General features: G+C 30.8%; 1 protein-coding gene across 1 annotated transcript in view; it reads left to right on the top strand.

The window, feature by feature from the left end:
* LOC124419031 (kinesin-like protein KIF17) overlaps positions 1-25,537 on the top strand; it is an 87,065-nt gene that overhangs the window by 23,576 nt on the left and 37,952 nt on the right. Inside the window, exon 2 of the mRNA XM_046947182.1 lies at positions 4,910-5,134. Coding sequence (XP_046803138.1) covers positions 4,910-5,134 — 225 coding nt within the window. The remainder of the gene's footprint in view (positions 1-4,909; positions 5,135-25,537) is intronic.

Raw genomic sequence — 25,537 nt, 5'->3', positions numbered from 1 at the left:
TTAAGTGGCAAATATTGAAAAAAGTCTTATTCTTAATGTAAAAATAAAACCCTTAAACCCTTTCTTTTAAGCAAAAAGGGGGAGTTTTTTTGAAAAGGAATTAAACGAAAATTAGAAACAATGAATAAATATCTCTCTGAACTCCTTCGGACAATTTTTGGTAGGACCAATAGGTGATGAGTGAGACTTATTTGTTGGAAAAAAAAACGCTTAAGACCAAAATGTCTGTCCAGAAATAATGCACCGATAGTGCTGAAAAATTGTTTCTGGTCTACTATCCAATAGTACTTACCTTGCAAGACATCGATTTTTAACGCCCATTATACATAGACCGCCTATTTGTTCTTCATATGTTCATATGGATGTCTGAGTTATCCGTACAAAATGATCCGTATCCACCACTATCAGTGGTGATATAGGGTATATATAAGTTTGTCATTCCGTGTGTAACAAAAAGAAATATTTATCAAATACCCAACAAAGTATATATATTCTGGGTCCTAATGAAATTCTGATATGTCCATATGTCTGTTTGTCTGTCTAGTTAAAACATGTTCACGTTAAATCTAATCTTAAGAAATAGACCAAGTACACTGGAAATATATATAAACAGTTCGGTATTTAAAATGAGCAAAATCGGTTCACAACGTAAAAAGTTATGAGAAAAATGTCAGACTACCTTGAAAGAAAATTACTTTTTTTTATTTATTGAAAAGATTTCTCAGAAACTACTAAAGATAATTTGATGAATTTTGACACCGGCAATTTTTTCCCTCATTGATCAATTATATTAACAAGTAAGAAAGTAAAGTCGGGCGTGGACGACCATATGATACCCTACACCAGCTATGAATATTAAATGTGATTTATTTTTCATAATAAAGCATTTATCTTCAATATTACATTGTTCTGATACATTTAAGCAATTTATTTATGAAAAATGAATTTTCTGAAAGAAGCTTTATATGGGCTAGGAGCAAATATGGACCAAACCCGAAAAAATTTGTCAATATATTTATATTTACATAATATTTTATTGTGCTGAATTTCATCGAGATATTTGAGTTTTCAAGTTAAGTTTAGACATTCAAGTAATTTTCTTAAGGGGACTTTGTATAGGAGCTAGGGTCAAATCGGGCCCGATCTTTATGAAATTTGGCAGGGTCATCATGACTTCTTTAAAACTTAGTTGTGATGCATCGATATACCTGTATATTTAACATAATTACGAGCTCTAAAGCCCTTCTGTTCTATGGGGCTAGGTGAAATAATGGACCGATTTTAACCTTTTTAACTTGAAAATTGCGACCTAGCCAGACGGACGGACTTACGAACGACATAGCTTAATCGACTCAGAAAACGATTCGAAGCCGTTTGGTACACTTTAAGGTGGGTATAGGTCGAATATTTTTGTATGTTTTAAACATAAGCACAAACCCAATCATAATAAATAAACCCAATCATAATAAACATAAATAAAGCTATCGAAATAAAATTTGACACAAATGTGTTTTGTATATTGTGAAAAAATTCGAAACAAAAATGTTTAGTTTTTATATGAATCACTTTACAATTTTTTTTGTCGAATCGGTCCATAATTTGTCATGGCTCTCATTTAAGGTCGACTTTCGAAAACCACTTAAAGGCATATAAGTATATTAAATTATTAAGTTATCGGGACAAAATTCAACTCGGATATGTTTTGAGTACATATAAACTATTTTATGATCATTGTTGGTCATAACTCCCATACAAATCCCACTTCCGAAATTTACTTAAACGCAAATATTTCATTGATTAATTAAGCTATTGTGATAAAATTTGACACAAAAATGTTTCACTATGCGTTTTTTTTTGTCAGAATAGGCCCGTAAGTGGACACAGTTCCCATATAAAATCCACTTCCTTAAATCACCTAAACGCATATATTTCATTGAATTATAAAGTTACCGCAATATGTACATATCCAGGAAAACTTTATTTATCCGGTAAGCAGACAAGTAATATTGAAGCATTGTGGAAGTTCTTACTTTTGGGGTAAATAACTACTTAGTTATAAAATGAGCTTACCAGACTTTCCCCGGCTTAAACCTGGTTCTACAGTTATCTTTTTGTATTTATTAGTCTTTCCGTTTACTCATTGCTCTATTAACAAGTTTTTTTATATAATATATATTTTTTTAATTTTTACATTAAAAATAAAAATTGTTGTTTTTTTGAAAAAATAATTATATTAACTATAATTCAAACTACAAACGTTGGACAGATGCTTTAGATAATTGGACTGATTCTATAGATAATTGGATACATATCCCATTCAAAAAAATTAGATAATGTTATTGAAGAGACCACTCATTACTAGGTAATGTATTAAATAACTACATTATCTAGATTACTCATTACTAAAATATGAAGATTTTTTTCTGTGTATAAAACGTTCTAGAAATTTTTTCGGAATTGTCCATCATTAGTTATAGCTCTCATATAAGACACACTTCCGAAAATTATTTAAACGCACATGTTTTCTTTTGTATGTGCATATGAATCATACGAAATGTTTTTCGGTCCATAATTGATCATAACTAATACCGAAAACCGGGATTTGTAAAAATGAAATCCCGGGGATTTTCGGGATTTTAAAATCCAGATGCTTAAGTGTTTTTCCGTTAAATTTATACATTATAAAATATTAAATAACAAAATTTTAATAGTTTTTGATTAAAAAATAAGCAGGATCATAAAATTTTAAAAAGTACAATAAATAGGACTAGATACTATTGGCCTCCAATAAATTTAAGAAATAATTTTCTGAAATATGCTTTATATGGGGGCTTTCCCCAAGACCCCTGTTTGAGGCGATCCTCATAATGTATTTATGCTGAATTTCACTATGGCACTAGTCTTTTTAAGCAAATTGTGGAGAATAAACTCATTTTTTGTAAAGGGGCTTGGGTCAAAAGAGGCTCGAAATTCAACAGGGTCTTCAAGGCTAGTATAAAACTTAGTTGTGCCGTTTTTTGTCGATATACGAGTATATTAAATATAATCATGAGCTACTCGGGGCAAAACCAATATACCCTCCCCACTAAAGTGGTGTAGGGAATAAAAAAGAGAATAAATAGGCATTGATAATATCGGATGTGGGTATATCAGAATCTATACTGGCAGTCAACCTCTTAATAAGATGACGAGATGATAATTCTCTTATTTGGGTAAGAGGACACGATATATAACTGGAAATGATGTTGCTGATAACTTGACAAAGGCTAGAACTACGATGACTATACTTGATATAGACCAGTTTTTTAGTGTTTCAGTAGCGTCTTTTAAAAACCATATATCCGATATTTAGCACAAGTCATGAGTGTTGTATCTAGAAAGCTCTGTATTTAAATAACTATTTTTTTGTACTTTGAATTATTGTGTTTTCCAAAAAATTCACAAAATACTTGAGGGAAAGCTTTCTGTATTAGTAAACACATACTTAATGTATTCATATTGTAATATTAAATAGAAAATGTTATTTTTGTCGGTAAATTATTAAGATTTTTTGAAAATTTATTTATATTTTTCGGGATTTAAAAATCCCGAATCCCGGGACTTTTAAAAATCAGTCCCGACTGGCATCCCTAGTCACAACTTCCACATAAGGACCATTTCCGAAAATGACTTAAACGAGCATTACTAACACACTGCTACACCGAATATATGCAGGGATTCTCATATACCAATTCCATTCCCCTATAGCCCATAGAGTACGAATATATTTTTAGTTTTCCCCCATCACTTTGTTAACTTACTTTTTAAGAGCAAAAGATATAAAAAAAGGTATTTTTTTAATTTTTAATATAAAAAAATCATAAGCAGTTTTTAACCGATTTTCAAATTTGATATGTTATTTTAAAGATACAAGTGTTGCCTTTTAACCCCAAAAAAATATTGAAAATGTCCGATTAATGATAATTTAAGTAAAAAAATGCACAAAATAAAACTATGAATGTATACATTTAGTGTAACAAAAATTTATTAATAAATAAAGGAGTTATGGTAACTTTTTTAATGATAAGTCCCATAAAATTTTTAAATGCTTGATCAATGGGGATTTTTTGAACGTAGAAATATGAAATTAAGTATGTAGAGTCTGAACCCATAAAAGGGAACTTTTTGGTATTTTCCGTTTTTGAAAGAGTAGTTTTTCAACCCGGATTAGACGAGAACAAATCAATAGGAGCCCAAAGAAAGTGATGTAAAAGAGGACTTTTTGGTACTGAATTTTTAACACACATTGGTGAAGGGCAAATAAGATTCGGCACAGCCGAATATAGAACTCTTACATATTTTTTTTTTTTTTTATAAATATCGCTGTTGGTATCTCGCTTTAGAGAGTACTGCTAAATAAAAATATTTAGAAAATGTTTTAATAAAAACAAACCAAAAATACTTTTTGTTGATCCATCAATAAATAATCGCCAATCTTGTGGAATATGAATACAACCAAGTTTTTCAAACAAAGCTTTTACATTATTGCAGTAAACTAAATTACTGTTTTCAGTGCTTTCACAGAATTTTGCTCCGAACATCTAGGTGAAATAATGGACCGATTTCAACCATTTTCAATAGGCTTTGTCCCTGTGCCAAAAGACCTGCTTGGTCCAAATTTCATCAAATTATCTTGAAAATTGAGGGCTGTATCTTGCGCACAAGGTTTACACGGACAGCCAGCCGGACAGACGGGCGAGCATATCTTAATCGATTCAAAAAAATCGATCGGTTGGTATAGGACCAATATTGTTGTGTGTTACAAACATTAGCACAACTGTATTATACCTTCCCCACTATAGTGATGTAGGGTATAAAAATAAATATCATTTATTCTTTATTAAATATAATTTATTTTCTTCTTTTTAAGAATATAGTATCTGTGGATAAATGTTCTGTATCGGTAACAAACCCATCAGATTGCACAGCACCAGCGAAAAATTTTACATTTGACAGCGTGTATGGTGAATTGGAACGTACGGAATTACTATACAATGAAGCCTGTTATTCACTAGTTGATAATGTTCTTGAAGGCTACAATGGAACAATTTTTGCGTATGGACAAACTGGCTGTGGAAAGACATTTACAATGCAGGTAAATAGTAGGGTATTCAATCTTCAAACCTCAAATAATTAGTCGTCGAATAAACTAAATAAGACAAAGTGAAAGGTCCTTAAGAGGCACTTTTAATCGGTTATCTGAAATTTTAGAAGAATGAGAGAAAGCGATAACAAGCAAAAATCAACAGCTGTATATAAAATAATTAAAAATAATAATAAACACTTAGAGCGGATTTTTGAGTTGGCAATCAAATTCCAATTAATAATCAGATTAGTTAATCTAAAAATAAGTTTAGTCTGATGTTTATTCATTTTGATGTTTTTGAGTAGAAGAAAACATCACTGTTTGTTATCTAAACGATGCATGTTTCATAAAAAAAGAAGAAGACAATTGAAATGTAATATGAAAATTAAAGAAAACTTAAATTTAAAACAAAAATATATATTGTGAAGTCCTCATAATTTATACTGATCAAGAAATTAAACATTTTAATAAAAATTGTATTAATTTTTTATGTATCACCTGTTTACACTTTTGCATTGTTTGCTCAAGTTTAAACCACTTCCATTGGGCGCTTAAACTGGTAAACAAAATTAACTAATTAAGTATTCAAAAACAACTTTGAAGGAATAATTTTATCCGTAATCCTTTACCTAAAGATTGGGCCTTAAAACATTAATCCTATTAGTGAGCATAAAGTTTTTTCTGAAATACAAATTTATTAAGAAATAAACGTAAAAATAGCCCAAAATGACTGACTGACGTGAGTGCAAGTCAATAATTAGGGGAGAGATGGGAGTACGATGCAATGGTGTTTGCAATCAAATACATCATTGTAAAAAAAAAGCTTTTGTGTAGACCAATATTCGATAGGAGTTCTAGAATCAAATAATTTTGTTAGATTTATTTGCAAGAATTGTAAGCAATATATAAGAAATGTGGATCTCGTGCTGCGAAAAATACAAGAATAAATAAAGCAAACCTAAAGACATATAAAAGGAATTTGAATCATCATTAAAGAGCAACGAAAGTTAAAAACTCAAAATTATTGATAAAAATCTTTATGGAGCAATAAAAGACAAAAAAATAATAATGAAATAGCATAGAACAAACAAATAAAAAGATGTGCAATGAAATAAAAAAGTAATAAAACAAACGAAAAACAATATGTCACATGCAGAGACAATAAAAAAGCAGTGATACCAGATCAAAATAAACAAGTGTCTGCAATTGTTAAACCTAAAGAAAGGCAGGATGTTAATCTAGTGAATTTATAAATAACAAAAATAGAAAACAGAAAAAATAGGACATTAATAATATAAAGCGAAAATTATGAAGAAAGAGAAAAAATAAAAAATGCAATTCAAACTAAATGAAAATTATGATATTCAGGTGACAAGTCCAAGAAATATAATGCTAAAAATAACGGACATAAGTTATATTTGAAATAGAAGAACAAATTAAGAAACAAAATCCTATAATAAATGGTGAATTAAAATTAATACAGAAATACGAATAAAAAATTAATGATAAAAGAAAAATTTGTCGACAAAGAGTCAATGCATACGAAAAAGACAGTAATTTTCACTAATAGTTACCCACCTGGATGATCGTAATTCGTATGTTTTGGGTCATTTGCCACGAATGTACCCTTTGTAATCGAGAATGAAGACAGTAGTCACTTTAGTGTCCCCTTTGTAAGCGGGAGCGGAGACAGTCGTCTATTTACTGTCCTCAAGTAACCTAGAGATTATACTCTTGAAAGTAGTTTTTTTTTTTTTTGTATTTCCGAAAGTAGGTATTTTACCCATCTTTTGGAGAAATGATTATTACTTTCTACTAATATGCCACCATCTGATTTACTCACATTTATATCTTTCGGGTCAATCGTCACATTATTGTCCCATAGTATTCTAGAGAGTAGACACTTGAAATTTTTAAATTTCAGTTCCATTAATATCTTACGACCTGGCTGACTCCAATTCGTACGTTTTTGGTCTTTCGTCAGAAATAAACTCTTTGTAAACGAGAATAAAGACAGTCGTCACTTTAGTGTCCCCTTTGTAAGCGAGAGCGGAGGCAATCGTCTCTTTACTGTCTCTTTGTAGGGTGTAGAGTTTGCATCAACAGTATGCAAACGTTTTGTTTACATTAACCATCTTGGTGGTCTTTGATAATACTTATTAAATAAAAGAATTTGTTTACAAATTCGTCAATACAATATTTGGTTACAATCTAAAATTAAAGCAAAATAAAACAGTAGGGCAGCTTCCCACTATGTTTTGTCAATTCATACCGGAATTGACATGGGAAAACTGGATATTGGATTGTCCGGAGGTCTCGCACACATAACTCCCCCTTCGTTAAGATTCGAGTCCCTCCGAATCCCAATATATTTCTTAATTCTAATAAATATCATAATATAAATACAAAAATTAATGTATAAAGTACATAAAAGTTATAGTTACTTTGCTGTTTTTTCATAGTTTCTTTAATTTCATATATATTTGTAAAATATAACTCGGGCAATAACTCTGTCATATTAACAGGGAAAACATTGAATTTTCAAATCTCTTGGTTTTAAATTCATCAATTTTAATTTCACAATTTTCAAAGTTAACAAAATAATTTCCCTTTAAGGGATACGAAAAATTAGTACACGAATCATACAAAATGCTTTCTACGTTAATTAACAACAAATTTCCAATCTCAATTTCTTCAATGTATCTTTCCTTCCTCTTAACCTTATTACAATCCTTATAATTATTCCTCAAAATATTAAATATACATGAATTCACAATCTTCATTTTAGACAAAACATTTTCCTTCTGCACAATAAAAAATCATGTTTTTTATAGTTACAGTTCTTGTTATTTCATTGGTCTTAGCTCCCATACAAGGTCCCCTCTCGAAAATCACTTAAGCGCAAATAACTCTTTACAAAATTAAGATATCCTTATGAAATTTGGCACAATTATAGCTCATATATACAGAAATTTCACTGAGAAATTTGTTTCTGATCGGTCCTTAATTGGTCATAGCTCCCATATCATAAACGCTCATTACTAAATTAACATATTCATATAAAATTTGGTATTGCTCTTATATACAGAAATGTTACTCATTACTAATTTCCTAAATCGATATAAAATTTGGTACAAGTATCGCTCTTATATACAAAAATTTTTTTCGATCGGTCTACTATTGATCATATCTCCCATATTAGGTCTTGCCCCAAAAATCACGTTAACCTTATTTAACTAGTTGAATTAGTGTGAGAAACTTTTGATTTTTGTGTATGAGAGAAAAAGGAATATCAATCATCTCTTTCTCTCACACACAAAATCAAAAGTTTCCCAAAAAAAATTTCTGTGTGAACCAACACTTATGAATTTGTGTAGGACAATATTATATATATTTTGAATTTCCTTAAATCTTTTACACATATGCAAATTATTAAATTATATTGGTCAAAACGATAAAAAAGAAGAAATGATGAAAATGGGCAAAAGTACTGTTTTTGCCCTTAAAAAGTGTTTTTGTCTGTTCTAAAGCTAAATACTTTCGATTTAGCTTTTAAAGTGTCAGAAATATCTATTGGGAAAGATTCGTTGCGAATGTTGGACCTGGGGGAGGGTGAAATAGACATGTGGGTAATTCAAACTTAACGGGTAATTATGGTTTAGGTACTTTTTCGGAATTATACAAATACTTGAGATATATTTTGCTGTCATAATAATAATTTAGTAATAAGCGTTTAAATGATTTTCGGAAGGGAACTTTGTATGGGTGCTATGACAATTAAGGACTGATCAGAAACAAATTTCACAGTGAAATTTATGTATATAATGCCAAATTTTAATTTTGTAAAGTGTTATTTGCGCTCAAGTGATTTTCGAGAGGGGACCTTGTATAAGAGCTGAGACCAATTGCGGACCGATCGGAAACAAAATTTCACAGTAATATTTCTGTATATAAGAGCATTACTTGTGCCACATTTTATAAGGAAATCTTAATTTTGTAATGTGTTATTTGCACTTAAGTGATTTTCGAGAGGGACCTTGTATGGGAGCTAAGACCAATTACGGACCGATCGGAAACAAAATTTCACTGTAATATTTCTGTATATAAGAGCAATACTTGTGCCAAATATTATAAGGATATCGTATTTTTGTAATGTGTTATTTGTGCTGAAGTGATTTTCGGGAGGCGATCTTGTATGGGAGCTAAGACCAATTAAGGACTGATCGGAAACAAAATTTCACAGTAATGTTTCTGTATATAAGAGCTATAATTGTGCCAAATTTCATAAGGATATCTTAATTTTTAAAGTGTTATTTACGCTCAAGTGACTTTCGAAAGAGGACCTTGTATGGGAGCTAAGACCAATTACGGACCGATGGAAACAAAATTTCACAGTAATATTTCTGTATATAATGTGCCAAATTTTATAATTATATCTTAATTTTGTAATGTGTTATTTATGCTTAAGTGATTTTCGGGAGGAGACCTTGTGTGGGAGCAATGACCAATTATGGACCGATCGCTGAATTTAATAATGAGTTATGTGCGTTTAAGTAATTTTCGGGAGGCGATCTTGTATGGGAGCTAAGACCAATTATGGACCGATCCTGAAATTTTTTCTCTGAATGAATTCTATTTACATAAGATTTTAATTTGTAAAATTTTGTGAAGCTATCAGCATTTTGACGGAAGTTATTAATAATAAACTCATTTTCCGTGAATTTGTACTTTTGTATGGGAGGTATATGAAATTGTGCACCGATTCCTCAAATTTTCTGCAGTAGTCAATCTCTCATGTAGAAACGAATGTATGATGATCTTCGTGAATTTATACCGTATAGTTTTCGTGAAAATTACATCAGAATGTGTAAAAAATGCCTTTTTTGGAGTTGTTTTAAATTTTGTTTCATAACTTTTCCTGATGTGAAATGATTTTGTTCATTTTCAATATCAATGAGCCTTTAAATATTTTCGTTAGTTTTTTTACAGACAGACAGCTAGATCGACTCAGAATTTCATAAGGTCCAAAAATATACTTATATATACTTTGTTGGGTCTCAGATAAATATATTTTGGTGTTACACACGGAATGACAAAGTTAATGGTGAATGGTATAATAAACTAAAAATTTACATTTGTAATGTACGTTTATGTCGTTTTTCTGAAACGTAACATTTTCTAAACAAAAACAGGAAATTATTTTACTAGGAAACACTATAAAAATAAGAACATATTTAGATCTAACTAAACTTCGTAGCTTGGCTATCAAAATCATTATCTGGAAGATTCTTTTCTTATAGTTTGTCTCTTCGCTATACCATAACTGTCATATAATCAAACAACACAAATTATTAGAACCAACTAACCTCCTATTCACATAAATTTGTTCAGGAACCAATTTATTCTGTTGATTATCTTTTATAATTTTATTATCTAATACACATTTCAAGAAACATTTTTAGTTTTTTCTTCAATTATAATATTAAGTTTTTATTTATGCACGTTTTTATTATTTCTATTTAAAATTTGTTAAACTAAAATTTTTCTAAAATATCCATAATGTTGTTAATTTTTTTTTTGGTTTTTGTTTACTGTTCGATCATACGGTCATTTACATACTGATTTGTTTATTTTCATTTCGTTTAATTTATCTTATGCATTAGAACCAATTAATGAGTATAAGGGTTTTGTCTGAGCTAAATGTGGTCAGGGTTTGGAAAATTATTTTTCTAATAATTCCTAAATAACTCAAACAGTGGGCAAACTTCTTTGACAATAATTTTATTTTTAGTCATATAATGTGTCGTTTGGTACAGTATGAAGACTGAAGAAATGATTGGCATGATTGATGTCAGTCTTTGACAGTGGCAACCTGATAAACTTGACAATTTATTGACATTTTATGTCAAATTGTTCTAAATTTGGTTGAACAATTTTTGATTGAAGAAAATCACTAAAAATCCTTTCATTAAATTGTCTTGGCAGAAATCTTACAAAATGTTTGTAATCCAGTAAAATTATTTCTAAATATGTGCTTAATATAAAAAATATACAAGTATGAATGTATAGTCGGGCGTAGCCGACCATATGATACCCTACACCAGTCAGTGTGTATGTTAAAAATGGGGATTATTTAAAAAAATAAAGCATTTGGTTTGTTTTTTTAACTTTATTTCGGAATGTTTTTACTTTTTTTTGGCAAAAAAAGAGATTTTTTAAGAGGGCTCAAAGGGGAGTAGGGCAAAATATGGCCCTATCCTTAAAAATGTTGGTAGGGGGAGTTAAGTCTTCTTCAATATTATTTATGTAGAATTTAAAAGTGTTATTAGTGTTTGTAAGTGAATTTTGACTTTTGTATGGGGGATAGGGTCAAATGAAACCCGATCATTACAAAAATCGGTAGTGTCATTTAAAGTTCTATAAAACTAAGTTTTGTCGACTTTTGTTGACATAATAGATCATTTAAATTAATTATAAGCCAAAAGGCCCTATTTGGGGAGTACGGTTGTATGAGGGCTAGTCGAAATAATGGACCGATCTTAACCATTTCCAATAGGCTTCGTCCTTGGGCCAAGAGAAGCGTGTGTGCCAACTTTCATCCAATTATCTTGAAAATTGCGGCTTGTACCTTGCGCACAAGGTTTACATGGACAGCCAGCCAGACGGACGGACATAGCTTAATCGACTCAGAAAATGATTCTAAGCCGATTGGTGTACTTTAAGGTGGGTATAGGACGAATATTTTTGTATGTTACAAACATCAGTACAAACCCAATATACCCTACCCACTAAAGTGAGGTAAGGTATAATAAGAAAAATACTTGCAAACTGGTAAATTTTAACAAATTTCCAATTTATGAAAAGAAATGTTTTGTAAATAAATTCAAATTTATCAGGAAAAGAAATGAATATCAACTCCACAATAATTCCATCCGTTTACTGTGAGATTAAACCAGAAGGCAAATATTTATTTTCTAAATTCATTGGTAATAAACTTTTTAAAAGGTAATCGGAAACACCACCATAAGTAGCTCAAATACTCATAATATATAGTTTTATTTACAAACAAAAAAATAACAAATTCCAATCAAACCAAATATTAAGAACAAAAGTGCAAAACAAAATGTTAAAGAATTAAACAAAACAGTGTTTCCTAACCATATGAATTTACCTCAAAAACTAGTGCTTCCCAAACTTTTTCTATAAGCTAAGTCAAATGTTTCTACAAAATTTATAATATATGTCAAATCTGAAAAAAACCAAAAATTTGAAAACAACATCACCGATTTATTAACAAAACATTGTAAGAAAACGTGAAAATTAAAGTAATTGCAAGTAATAATGTTTCAAAGGGTTAATGAATGAGTAAAGAAAATCAGATTAATAGCTAAAACAAAAGAATTGTGCATCCTATATTCGGTATTTGTCGCCGTGGTGATTATCCTAACTAATAAAACATTTTTTTGGAATACTTAAACGTTTTGACCAAACATTCACAACGAAAATTTGCCAATTAAAATTTCTTATGCTATGTATACACGGTTGTGCAGAAAATGCCAACTTACAAATTTAGTTTTGCAATATTGTCAGTCAGACAACGTTGGCCTCCGGTAGGTTAGTGTTCTGGTCTAGTAGACCAGAGGTGGTGGGTTCGATTCCCACCCGTGGCACTGGTTAAGGAGCGCACAACAGGCCCGATAGAGGCCTAGGTGTATTTCTTCGGATTTGATGTGTATACATCCTCCTTTCATTTTTCTAGGTTCAATATTATAGTAATTTCAAAAAGTACCTTTTGTAGAACGAAAAAGTACCCTTTTGTGTGTTCTGACCTCATCCGGGCTCTACATACATAATTTCATATTTCTAGGTTCAATATTATAGAAATTTCAAAAAGTACCTTTTGTTGAACGAAAAAGTATAGGCTCTTACCTAGTCAAGGCCCTGCATACTAAATTTCACGTTTCTAGGTTCAATATTATAGAAAATTCAAAAAGTACCTTTTTTGTAGAACGAAAAAGTACCTTTTTTGTAGAACGAAAAAGTTTGGCATGTTTGATCTAAACATACAAAGCGAAAGACGGAAAAAACAAAACACACAACCCAATAAAACCAACCTACATCCAAATATACAAACAGAATCCACAAAAAGAAAAAACACAACTTAATGATGCCAACAGCCATCTAAACATACGAAACAAAATACACAGTGTTATAAAACCAACCACACACACATGTACATCTTTTTTCTAATTCACAACAACAGCTTATTTATCAAAGCATGAAAGTAATTGAGAAATTGTATTTTTTGATGAAATTTTTAGAGGATGTCTCGGATTTTTGCTCATATCTTCGTTATTTATTGACCAATGGATAGAGATTTTCTCGAAAGTATGTCTAACAGAATTATTAAAGATTTGTATCTAGCCGATGAGCCAGACGAACATGGCTTAATCAACTTCACTATTTATAAGGATCCAGAATATGTATAGCTTATAGGGTCGGAAAATTATATTATAGAAATTACAAACGGAATAGATTTTGTTCAGCTCCAACAAAACTCCCAGATTTTATATAACAAGTAAGAGTGCTATATTCGGCTGTGCCGATTCTTATATACCCTTCACCATAGTGTATTTTAAACATAATTGATCTTACAGTCTAGTTAATAAAAACATTAAGGAAAATTTGAGACGTAGATTTTGTTTTTGTTTATCGTAAAAGAAATTGTTTTAAAAAGCACTTGGAAAAATTTTGTGTTAGTTTTAAATTTCAAACTTACATTATTCGCATAAAAATTATTGTACCATAACTCACAATCTACTCTCATATAATTGAAAACGTTTAAAATACTTGTTTCTATTCATTAAAAAATCATATTTTTTTGCTGTGTATTTTTTGTATGTTTAGATTCCAAACATACAAAAAAATACACAGCTGAATAAAACCAAATTTATCTACACACACACGTGTACATCTTTTTCTATATACAGTGTTTTTGTTGCTTTTTAACAATTTTTTGATGAAATTTTCAGAGGTTGTCTCGGATTTTTGCTCATATCTCCGTTATTTACCGACCGATTTTGCTGATTTTAAATAGCGATCTTCTCGAAAGCATGTCTAATAGAATTATTGATTCGGATCTCGCCGATATCTGGGGTCCTCTAAAAACTGATTTCAACAGACAGACAGACGGACAGACAGACAGACGGACATGGCAATCGACTCCGCTATCTATAAGGATCAAGAATATATATACTTTATAGGATCGGAAAATTATATTATAGAAATTACAAACGCAATGACAAACTTATATATACCCTTCTCACGATGGTGAAGGGTAAAAAATAAAACAAAAGTATTTTTCAAATTTATTAGAGATAAAGATCTCTTTTTATTTAAACTAAAATAAAACACGCTCACGTTAAAACAAAGCAATTAAACTCCACAAAATTCACACAAAATATTCATTGTTATCCTAAGCAGTTTGGTATTGAAAATCAGCATGATCGGTGAAATTGTTTCAGAGTTATGAGTAAAAATTTAAGACAGCCTCGAAAAAAATGGCGATTTTTCACATATTTATTTGTACTTTTTACAAAAATTACTGCAGATAAATTGATAATTTTTGTCAGAGATACATCTATTGGTGCCAGAATCAACATTGTTAAAAATCGAAAAAAACGTTCATAAATTCATATACCTCCCATATAAATTAAATTCAAAAATTTGCTTATCTTGGACTCTATTATAGTTATAATCTTAAAATTTTGCGTGAATAACTTTAACATCGATGTTAACATTTTATGTAATAAATTATCGAACTACCCATGAGGGGAGCGGAACCTCCCATATTAATTTAATACAAAAATTCGTTTTTCTTGAGATAATATAGATAAGTCCTAAAATTTTTTCGGAGCCACTTTAGTGTCAATATGATTATTTAGAATAAAATGTGGGAGGACTAGCGTTAGGGGGCGTGGTACCTTCTACATAAATTAAATACAAAAATTCGTTTATATTGGAAACTGTTACAGTAAGAATCTTATATAACTAAATTCTTAAAAAGTTGCACGAAGAACTTTAATATTCATCTAAACATTTTTAAGAAAAAAGAGCAAACTTTCATCTGAGGAGGCTTGGAGCGCCAATATAAATAAAATAGAAAAGTTCGCATATCTGAGAAACTGTTAGAGATAGAATCATTAAATTTCACTTGAAGAATTTTGACATTTATCTGAACATTTAGGGCCTTATGAAAATACCATTATTAAGGTTAACAATGGTTTACTACACACTTTTTCCATATAAAAACAGGTTTTAACAAACATTGTTAACTTAGTGATCGTTTTTGCATATGGCGGTTAGTGCTAGAATCCTCAAATTTTATATGAATAATTTTGACATTCATGTGAACATTTAGAAAATATAAAATTATTTTTGAAATATTTTGTTACGAAGGATGTATAAAATGTTTAATACGGACTCGGAAATTATTTTGAAAAAATGGCCTAGAATTAATTAATTTCTGAGTCCGTATTAAGCATTTTATACATCCTTCGTAACAAAATATTTCAAAAATAATTTTTCACGATTAAGTAATTTCATGTACCCAACTTAACAATTTGCCTTTTAATGAACAAATGAGGTATCGTTAGTATAAGTAAGAAACATCTATCAATAAGTAAGAAGGACCTCTACTAAAAAATTTACTAGATGGTAGAAAAACCAGGACTTTTTTGACTAATTGTCCTTCAGCAATTCCCAAACAGGCTAAAACTGCAATATCAGTATTGCTAGTCTTTTAGGTTATGTTAGGTTGATAGGAGGATGTATACTACATCAAATCCGAAGAAATACACCTAGGCCAAAAAAATTGTTCACTGAATGTATTATTTTTCCATGTTTAGAAACTCTGTTTCTTGGACGTAATTCCTAAGAATCTTCCAATCAGTGTTTGTTACGAATGTTATTTCCGGAATAACATCACTTCCAAGATACTTGGATGTAACATCGACGAATGCCTGACAATGGTAAAAAAAGTGCTCCAGAGTTTCACTGTCCTATCCACATGCTCTACATTCGTCTAAACCCGCACGTCCAATTTTGTATAGATGTGTGTGTGTCCACTCAGAATAAGTACCATCATACTGACCTCAGACTTGCTCATTTTGAGGAGATTTCTCGTCTTGCTCTCATCAGGGTCGCCCCATAGAATCTTTGTGGTTCTACCCACCGTTTCATTATTCCAAAAGGCCTTATGGGATTCCCTCATCCATATTTTTAATTCAGCTTTTGTTGTGTCGTATGGTTTTGCGTTTGTCAGGTTAACTCCCTTCCCTTTAAAGCTATTACATTCGCCCTTTCGTTGCCGACTACTCCCGATTGTCCTGGTACCCATATGATGTAAACCTTACCTCTGGGAGAGTATTCAGTTAAAGCTTTCTTACAATCCAATACGGTCTTAGATTTAATTCTATCACCCTAATTGCCTTCTGGCTGTCGGCGCCATATTTATACTAACCCAATTTACACATTCCGTTATTGCTCGTACTTCTGCCTGAAAGCTTGTGTTATGATTAGGTAAACGGTGCACAGTGGTATAGGAAAAAAAAAAGAGGGAAATAATTCGGTAACTTCTAAACGGTTAATCCGATTTTAATGAAATTTGGTATGCACAAAGAGGAGGTGTTGTCGAGTTTAGGTTTTGAATTTGGACCTTATAGGCCAACCAGGGGCCCGGCGGGGGGTCCTCAAATTAGGACACCTCAGCTATGTTAAATTTTTAAAACGATCCTATTTCTTCATTTGAGTTCCGATTTAAAAAAAATTTCGTATATAGAATCTCCTATAAAAAATGTCGTCATAGCAGTAAATTATCTCTTATACTTTAGGAGATATTCGCATTTGAAAATTAAAATTTTAAAATTTTTACCGTTCTTACTTTAGTTTTTTGATAATAGCGGGTCCAAATATTCCCGATTTTCGCCATTTCTTTTTTTATTCGCTTAACAACAAGTTTATATATCAAGCAGTGAAAGAATTATGTAAAAATCATGACTGAGTCCAAAGTTATAGGCATTTTAATTTAAAAAATTAAAAAAAGGCGATTTTTTGCCATTTTTTTGGAAAAAAGTATCTTTTTCTTTTTAAGTTATCTAAAAAGTTTCTAAGAAGATGTATATAGAATTTATACTTTTTGAAAAGCTGACTTTACATAAAATACGATAAATGAAACAAAACCTAAAAATTTTTGATACCGAGGGGACCAGGTCCATCCAAAAAAACCCTATTTTTTTATAGAAAATTCAATTTTGAGCAAAAATTCTCAAATCGCATAGTCGATATCAAATTATAGTGACCTGTTTTATATGACCCAATATGTTCTTAATCATTTTGTAACGGGTTTCGATAACCCCGCCCCTGGTATGGATATAATAGGCAAAAAACCAAAAAATCCCATTTTTGGGATTTTTTAAAACTTTTTTGGGAATTCCGGGATTTCTAATAAGAAAATTCGAACTTTTTATTTAATTTTAGATTTTGAGTAAAAAATCTACCTAACTGTAAAATTTCATCAAAAAATATTCATAAATAAAATTTTTATTGCAATTTGAAAAATTTGTATCTTCGCAAAAACTGAATAAAAAACATTTTTTAATTTTTTTTTTAAAGTATTCCGCGAATTTTTTAATTTTCAAAAATTATATACAGTTTTGAAAAATAGACAAAATTACCTTTCCATTGATATATAACATGCCTACCTAATGTTTTTTAAGTGACAAATTAATTAGGGAAAAATCAACATCTTTTAGAAAATTTACCTAGCACTATTATTTTCATCCATAACGTTAACTCTTAAATTTGTTACATATATTAAAAAATTTTCAGGTATTATTTTTTAAACTGTAATGATTTTTACCCCTATAGGTCACTTTAATAGGTAGCTTATTAAAGTGACCTATTGAGGAAAAATTCATTACATAAGGATACGTTAGACATATTAGGTAGAATATCATAACCCTTTAAAAAATAATTTAATTTAAGTACCTGTAATAATATATAAGACAGGTTTATATCTGTTTGTAATTATTTGTAATTTTCTAACCATGGCGATCGTACTAAAAAAAATGATTTGTGCTCCATTTTATTTGAACACTCTTCAGCTCCTTTTCAAGATAAAGTGAACTTCTTATTGAAATATATTGAAACTGCACATAAAAATAAAGTGGATAAAACTGATATATGTAAAATTGAAAATTTTATAAAATCAGTTGATATAAAACTGAAGAGTGTTCGGTATTCCATTGCTAAATTTCGATCGAAATTTTCTGATTGGCTGGATGAATGTGTAGAAGTTGCTATTTGCGTATCAACTGTTGGTGCTCCCTGTAAGCAGTATGAGGATTTGAGCTCAAAATCTAAGAGGAAAAGGTTATTAACTTCACTAGAAACCTTATCTAACGAAGAAGTTTCGGACACTTTTAAAGCAATGTTAAGAAAAGAAAAACAGCCTTTGGATGCCATAAAAATTGCAAATATTCTTTCAACCGCATCACCAAGACGACTGAAAAGAATTGTAAAGAGTATACCCACACCATCATCTGATACAACGTTCACTGAGGAAGAAGCTATTGCGCTTATGTTGCAGCTGGGATTAAGTCGTGATAACTACATAACGTTAAGAAAGGCGCTATCTGAAAAAGGAGTGGATGTTTTACCATCATATGACAAAATAAATGAAAAGAAGAAAAGCATTATACCACCTCCTATTGAAATAACTGATCGGAAGGCTGTTATTGGACTCGGCGCTCTACTCGAAAATACTGCTTTAAGGATTGCTTCTGACTTTTCTTCAGACCAACTAAAAAAATAAATTCTTGTGATCTTCAACTCATTTGTAAGTGGGGATGTGATGGATTATCAGCACTCTCGGAATATAAACAAATCAACACAAGTGAATCATCTTCCGAGTATAAAAGTGTATTTATGGCATCGCTAGTTCCATTAAGAATTCGAAAGTATGCTGACAGCGATTCTCCATCAACCAGTTTCGATGATATTTGGAAGAATTCGACTCCAGGATCCAAAGCTTTTTGTAGGCCAATAAGCTTTGAGTATATAAAGGAATCCAAAACAACAACGCAAGATTTGATAAATCGTATTGAAGCAGAAATTAAAAACTTGGAACCTATAACAATCGAAATAGAAAATTATTCGTTTAACATGTCCTATGATTTAAAACTTACAATGATTGATGGGAAAGTTGGAAATGCCATTACAGGAACATCATCTACTTGGTACTGCTACATATGTGGTGATAAAAAATCAGAATTTTCGAATATTTCCAAGCAAAGATCAATAAATGAGGAAACATTACAATTTGGAATATCCCCCACATGCTCGCATACGATTTCTGGAACATTTTCTACATTTAGCATATGATTTAAAGTACAGAAGCATACCGGAAAATGCAAACAAAAGTGCAAATAACAATAAGGAGTTAATGGAAATGAGAGCCAGTGAGAAACGAAGAATTCAAGAGGAATTTAAAAAGCGGATGGGATTAAATATTGATAAACCACTCACAGGATATGGAAGCACAAACGATGGTAATACCGCTAGACGTTTTTTTAAACATTTTGAAACTACTTCCGAAATAACCGGAATTAGTATGGATTTACTGCAAAAGGTCAATATTATTCTAATGGCGATAAATAGCAAGCATAAAGTGAACGCAACAAAATTTGGAGAGTATTCTACAAAAGTTTCTAAATTACTTTTGGAATTATATCCCTGGAAAGAAATGACACCTACAGTTCACAAGATATTATGTCATGGAAAGGTCATCATAGAACATAATATTCTGCCTTTAGGAGAGCTTACAGAAGAACCCCAAGAATCGAGGAATAGAGACTTTAAGCATATTCATCAGTTTAGCTCAAGGAAGTGTTCTAGGCAGTCTCAAAATGAAGATATTTTTAATAATCTGATTCTATCTTCTGATCCTGTTTTATCTACTATAAGGAAACGTTGGATTTGCTACAAAACGTTAGCATTTGAAAATATTCATGAATTTAAAGATTTACTTTATCTTTTAGATATGGACTACTGTGATACCGATTATTTTACAAAATTATATTAATTTATAAAAAAAATAAATAAAGACTATTTTTATATAAAATAAATACTTGTTAATTTTTTTAGGGATAAAGAATAAAAGATTAATCGTAAAAAGTGGCTGTAAAAATTCATAAAAATTTAGGTAGTAAAACATGCCTAACAAATGTATGGATGAAAATAATAGTACTAGGTAAATTCTCTAAAAGATGTTGAGTTTTCCCTAATTAATTTGTCACTTAAAAAACATTAGGTAGGCATGTTATATATCAATGGAAAGGTAATTTTGTCTATTTTTCAAAACTGTATATAATTTTTGAAAATTAAAAAATTCGCGGAATACTTTTTTAAAAAAAATTAAAAAATGTTTTTTATTCAGTTTTTGCGAAGATACAAATTTTTTCAAATTGCAATAAAAATTTTATTTATGAATATTTTTTGATGAAATTTTACAGTTAGGTATTTTTATTTTTACTCAAAATCCAAAATTAAATAAAAATTTCGAATTTTCTTATTAGAAATCCCGGAATTCCCAAAAAAGTTTTAAAAAATCCCAAAAATGGGATTTTTTGGTTTTTTGCCTATTATATCCATACCAGGGGCGGGGTTATCGAAACCCGTTACAAAATGATTAAGAACATATTGGGTCATATAAAACAGGTCACTATAATTTGATATCGACTATGCGATTTGAGAATTTTTGCTCAAAATTGAATTTTATATAAAAAATAGGGTTTTTTGGATGGATCTGGTCCCCTCGGTATCAAAAATTTTTAGGTTTTGTTTCATTTATCGTATTTTATGTAAAGTCAGCTTTTCAAAAAGTATAAATTCTATATACATCTTCTTAGAAACTTTTTAGATAACTTAAAAAGAAAAAGATACTTTTTTCCCCAAAAAAATGGCAAAAAATCGCCTTTTTTTAATTTTTTAAATTAAAATGCCTATAACTTTGGACTCAGTCATGATTTTTACATAATTCTTTCACTGCTTGATATATAGACTTGTTGTTAAGCGAATAAAAAAAAATGGCGAAAATCGGGAATATTTGGACCCGCTATTATCAAAAAACTAAAGTAAGGACGGTAAAAATTTTAAAATTTTAATTTTCAAATGCGAATATCTCCTAAACTATAAGAGATAATTTACTGCTACGACGACATTTTTTATAGTGCTCGATGAGAAGATTCTATATACGAAATTTTTTTTTAAATCGGAACTCAAATGAAGAAATAAGATCGTTTTAAAAATTTAACATAGCCGAGGTGTCCTAATTTGAGGACCCCCCGCCGGGCCCCTGGTTGGCCTATAAGGTCCAAATTCAAAACCTAAACTCGACAACACCTCCTTTTTGTGCATACCAAATTTCATTAAAATCGGATTAACCGTTTAGAAGTTACCGAATTATTTCCCTCTTTTTTTTTCCTATACCACTGTGCGGTGGTATATTTCTGTTTCTGGGTCCTCAATGTAGAACCCCAGGCCCACTTTTTCCCCTAATTTAGAGCCATCCGTGTAGCGACAGATTCTTACTGGTATTTGTTCCAATGTTCCGCTTGACCAAGACATTCTATCTGGGATTAGCGTTTCAAAGTTTCCGACATATTCTGCGTCTGGTATGCGATCAGGCACGTCCGATGAATGTGTATAACCTTCCAACGTATCCAGTATACATTGATGACGTGTCCTATAACGGTTTTTGGCCGTTCGGCTCTAAGCGCTGCCTCATATCTTATATATGTTTCAATGGGTGGAATATCTAGCAACGTTTCCAGAGCCTTGGTTGAAGTAGTATACATGGCACCACTTACACCTAAGTACTTAACTTTGTCTGTCACCGGTATCTTCTTGCCCAGGAAGCAAGGTTCAGTATATGTAGAAATTTTTGTCTTTCTTGTGAAACGACAGATTTCCGTCTTCGCCGGGTTAACATTGAGGCCTCTCGGTTGAGCCCAGCTCAAGGCCGTATTCAGAGCCTCATCAGCTCTTCTACAAGTAATTTGGATCCAAATTACTTGTGTAGAAGAGCTGTGCTAGTCTATTAACTATTGAGAGAAACATCTGAAAATGTGGATTTAGTAGCTTCCGAGAAGCAAAGATGCATAACTGCCAGATTTCATTTAATTTTAATACAGTAAAAGTGGGAAAAGCTATTATCTAATATTGAATATTTTTGACATTTTTAATATTGTCATCAAATTTAAATAAGATTTGCAAATGTGGGCCAAGTACTTTACAACTTTTTTGATACGTATGGTTTCTTTGAGCATTTGTAGGCTCAAAAAACCACAATTTAGACTTTTCTCTTTATAGGTGATGGGCCAGTGTCCAGTGATTTTCGGAAGTGAATCTTAGATGGGAGCTATGGCCAATGATGGACCGATCCGCAAAAAATTGCGCTAGGTGATTCATATATGGACAAAACGTTTTGTGTCGCATTTTATCAAAATAGCTTAAGAAATTAGTGAAATATGTGCGTTAAAGTGATTTTTGGAAGCGGTCCTTATATGGGAGCTATGGCCAATAATGGAAAAATCCGTAAAAAAAATTGGTAAAATGTTTTGCATATACACAAAACATATTAGTGTTGAGTTTTATCTCGATAACTTAGTAATTTAATAAAATATATGATTTTATGTGAATTTCGGAAGTGAAACTTATATGGGATCTATGACCAACTATGGACCTATCCGGAAAAAATTTGTAGGATGATTTATATATAGACAAAATGTTTTTGTTTTGAATTTAATACAAATAGCTTAATTAATTAATGAAATATGTGCGTTAAAGTGGTTTTCGGAAGTGGACCTTATATAGCAGCTATGACCAATACTGGACCGATCGAAAAAAAATGGTAGAATTATTAATGTGTACAAAGAACATATCCAAGTCGAATTTTATCATGATACATTTATAAATTAATGAAATATGTGCGTTTAAGTAATTTTCGAGAGTGGACCTTATATGAGAGCTATGAATACTAATGGACCGATCCGGGAAAAATTTGATATAATGATTAGCGTGTACATAAAACATATTCAAGTCGAATTTTATCCTAATAAATTAATAATTCAATGAAATATGTGAGTTTACGTGATTTTCGGAAGTGGACCTTATATGGGAGCTATAACCAATTGTGCACCGATACAAATCTTCTTTGGTAGTATGATTTCTGTTTGTATTAAATTGACATATACAACATTTTGTTTTTATATTAATATATTTGAGGGAGTTATTAACGTTTAAGTAATTTCCGGGAATATATACCTTTGTATGGGGGCTATGGGAAATTGTGAATCAATTATCATGATTTTCAACATACTTGATCCCTGGTAGAAAAAAATAATGTGTGACAAAATTCATCGAATTATCTTTTGTAGTTTTTCAGAATAGAGCTGAAGAATTACGAAAAAAACTTAATTTTTTTCGAGCTAGTCCGAAATTCTCACACATAACTTTTTACGTCGTGAACCGATTTTGCCAATTTGCAATACCAAACTGTTTATGATAACAGTAAATATTTTCGGTGAATTTGGTTGATCTCCTTGGCTGAGTTTGAACGTGAGCGTATTTCACACAGACAGACGGACATAGCTTAATCGACTCAGAATTTCACAAGGACCCAGAATATATATACTTTGAGGGGTCTTGGATGAATATTTCTTGGTGTTACACACGGAATGACAAAGCTATATATACCCCCTATCACCACTGATGGCGGTAGAGGATATAACCTCTATCCCCACTGATGGCGGTGAAGGGTATAACAACAAATTCGGTTCACAGCTTAGATTTTTCAGAAATTACCGAAGATAATTCGATGGATTTTAGATCCGTAATTTCGAATAGCCCCCATACAAATGTATATATTTCCACAAATTAATTTATTGGTCAGAGCTCCCATGTAAGGTCAACTTCCAAAAATCACCTAAACGGACATATTTCATGTACTAATAAAGCAGAACATCAGTGCTTCAAATCTTCGAATCATTCTTTTTGTCCTAGATATTTAAATTTTTTATGAAACAAAACTTAATGTGGCCCACTCTTAAAGGCTTAACTATAATATGCTTAAATAAACTGAAGTTCTTATGGGTTGTCCGCCAATTTAATATCCAAAATGTTTACATTGTTGTTTAAATTATTCATGCAAAATGTTATGATTCTAACTGTAATAGTTCCAAAATAAACGAACTTTTGTATTTAAATTATATGGGAGGTGCCACGCCCCCTAACGCTAGTCCTCCCACATGTTATCCTAAATAATCATATAGACACTAAAGTGGTTCCGATAAAATTTGAGAACTCTAACTGTTATGTTATGTCAAGAGAAACGAATTTTTATATTTAATTAATATGGGAGGTGCCACTTCCCTCATAGGTAGACCACCAATTTATTACGCAAAATGTTTACATGGATGTTAAATTTATTCGTGAAAAATTTTAAGACTCTAACTGTAATCCTTTTTTAGATAAACGAATTGGTGTTTTTAATTTATATGGGATGTTCCACGCCCCCTAACGCTAGTCCGCTCACTTTTTATCCCAAATAATCATATTGACACTAAAGTGGCTCCGACAAAATTTGAGGAATCTAATTGTTATATTATTTCAAGATAAACACATTTTTTATTTAATTAATATGGGATATGCCGCTCCCCTCATGGGTAGTCTGCCATGTTAAAGTTATTCGTGCTAAATTTTAAGATTCTAACTGTAATAGTTGCCAAGATAAACGAATTTTTGTATTTAATTTATATGGGAGGTGCCGCACCCCTAATGCTAGTCCGCCTACTTTTTATCCCAAATAATTATATTGACACTAAAGTGGCTCCGACAAAATTTGAGGACTCTAACTGTTATATTATCATAAATATACGAATTTATACTTTCTTAATGTGGGCGTGGCTCCTCGCCAAATATATTCCATTTAAATTTCAAAACATTACATTAATTATCTATTTATTTCTTTCTTGCTTATATTTAATATATACTTTTATTCTTAAAAAATAATTCTTGTTTTAATGCCTTGGGATATCCAATATTGTTTGTTTTACCCTCTAGTATAAATAAAAACCCCACTTAACGATTTTAAAAATTCTAACCACAATAGTTTAGAGATGCCAAGCAAATCATTACAAGTTCGCCAATTTCTATCTATATATGAAAAATTGGAATTATCTAACAGTTTTCAAGATATAAGAAATTTTATATTTAATTCATATATGTCGTGCCAAGCCCCCCATTTTAAATCCGCCCATTATTTTCTAAATGTTTACATGAATGTCAAAGTAA

Source organism: Lucilia cuprina, chromosome X (assembly GCF_022045245.1).
Source record: "Lucilia cuprina isolate Lc7/37 chromosome X, ASM2204524v1, whole genome shotgun sequence".
In the NCBI taxonomy this organism is placed as follows: Eukaryota; Metazoa; Arthropoda; class Insecta; order Diptera; family Calliphoridae; genus Lucilia; species Lucilia cuprina.
This window is presented reverse-complemented; position numbering and strand designations above follow the sequence as displayed.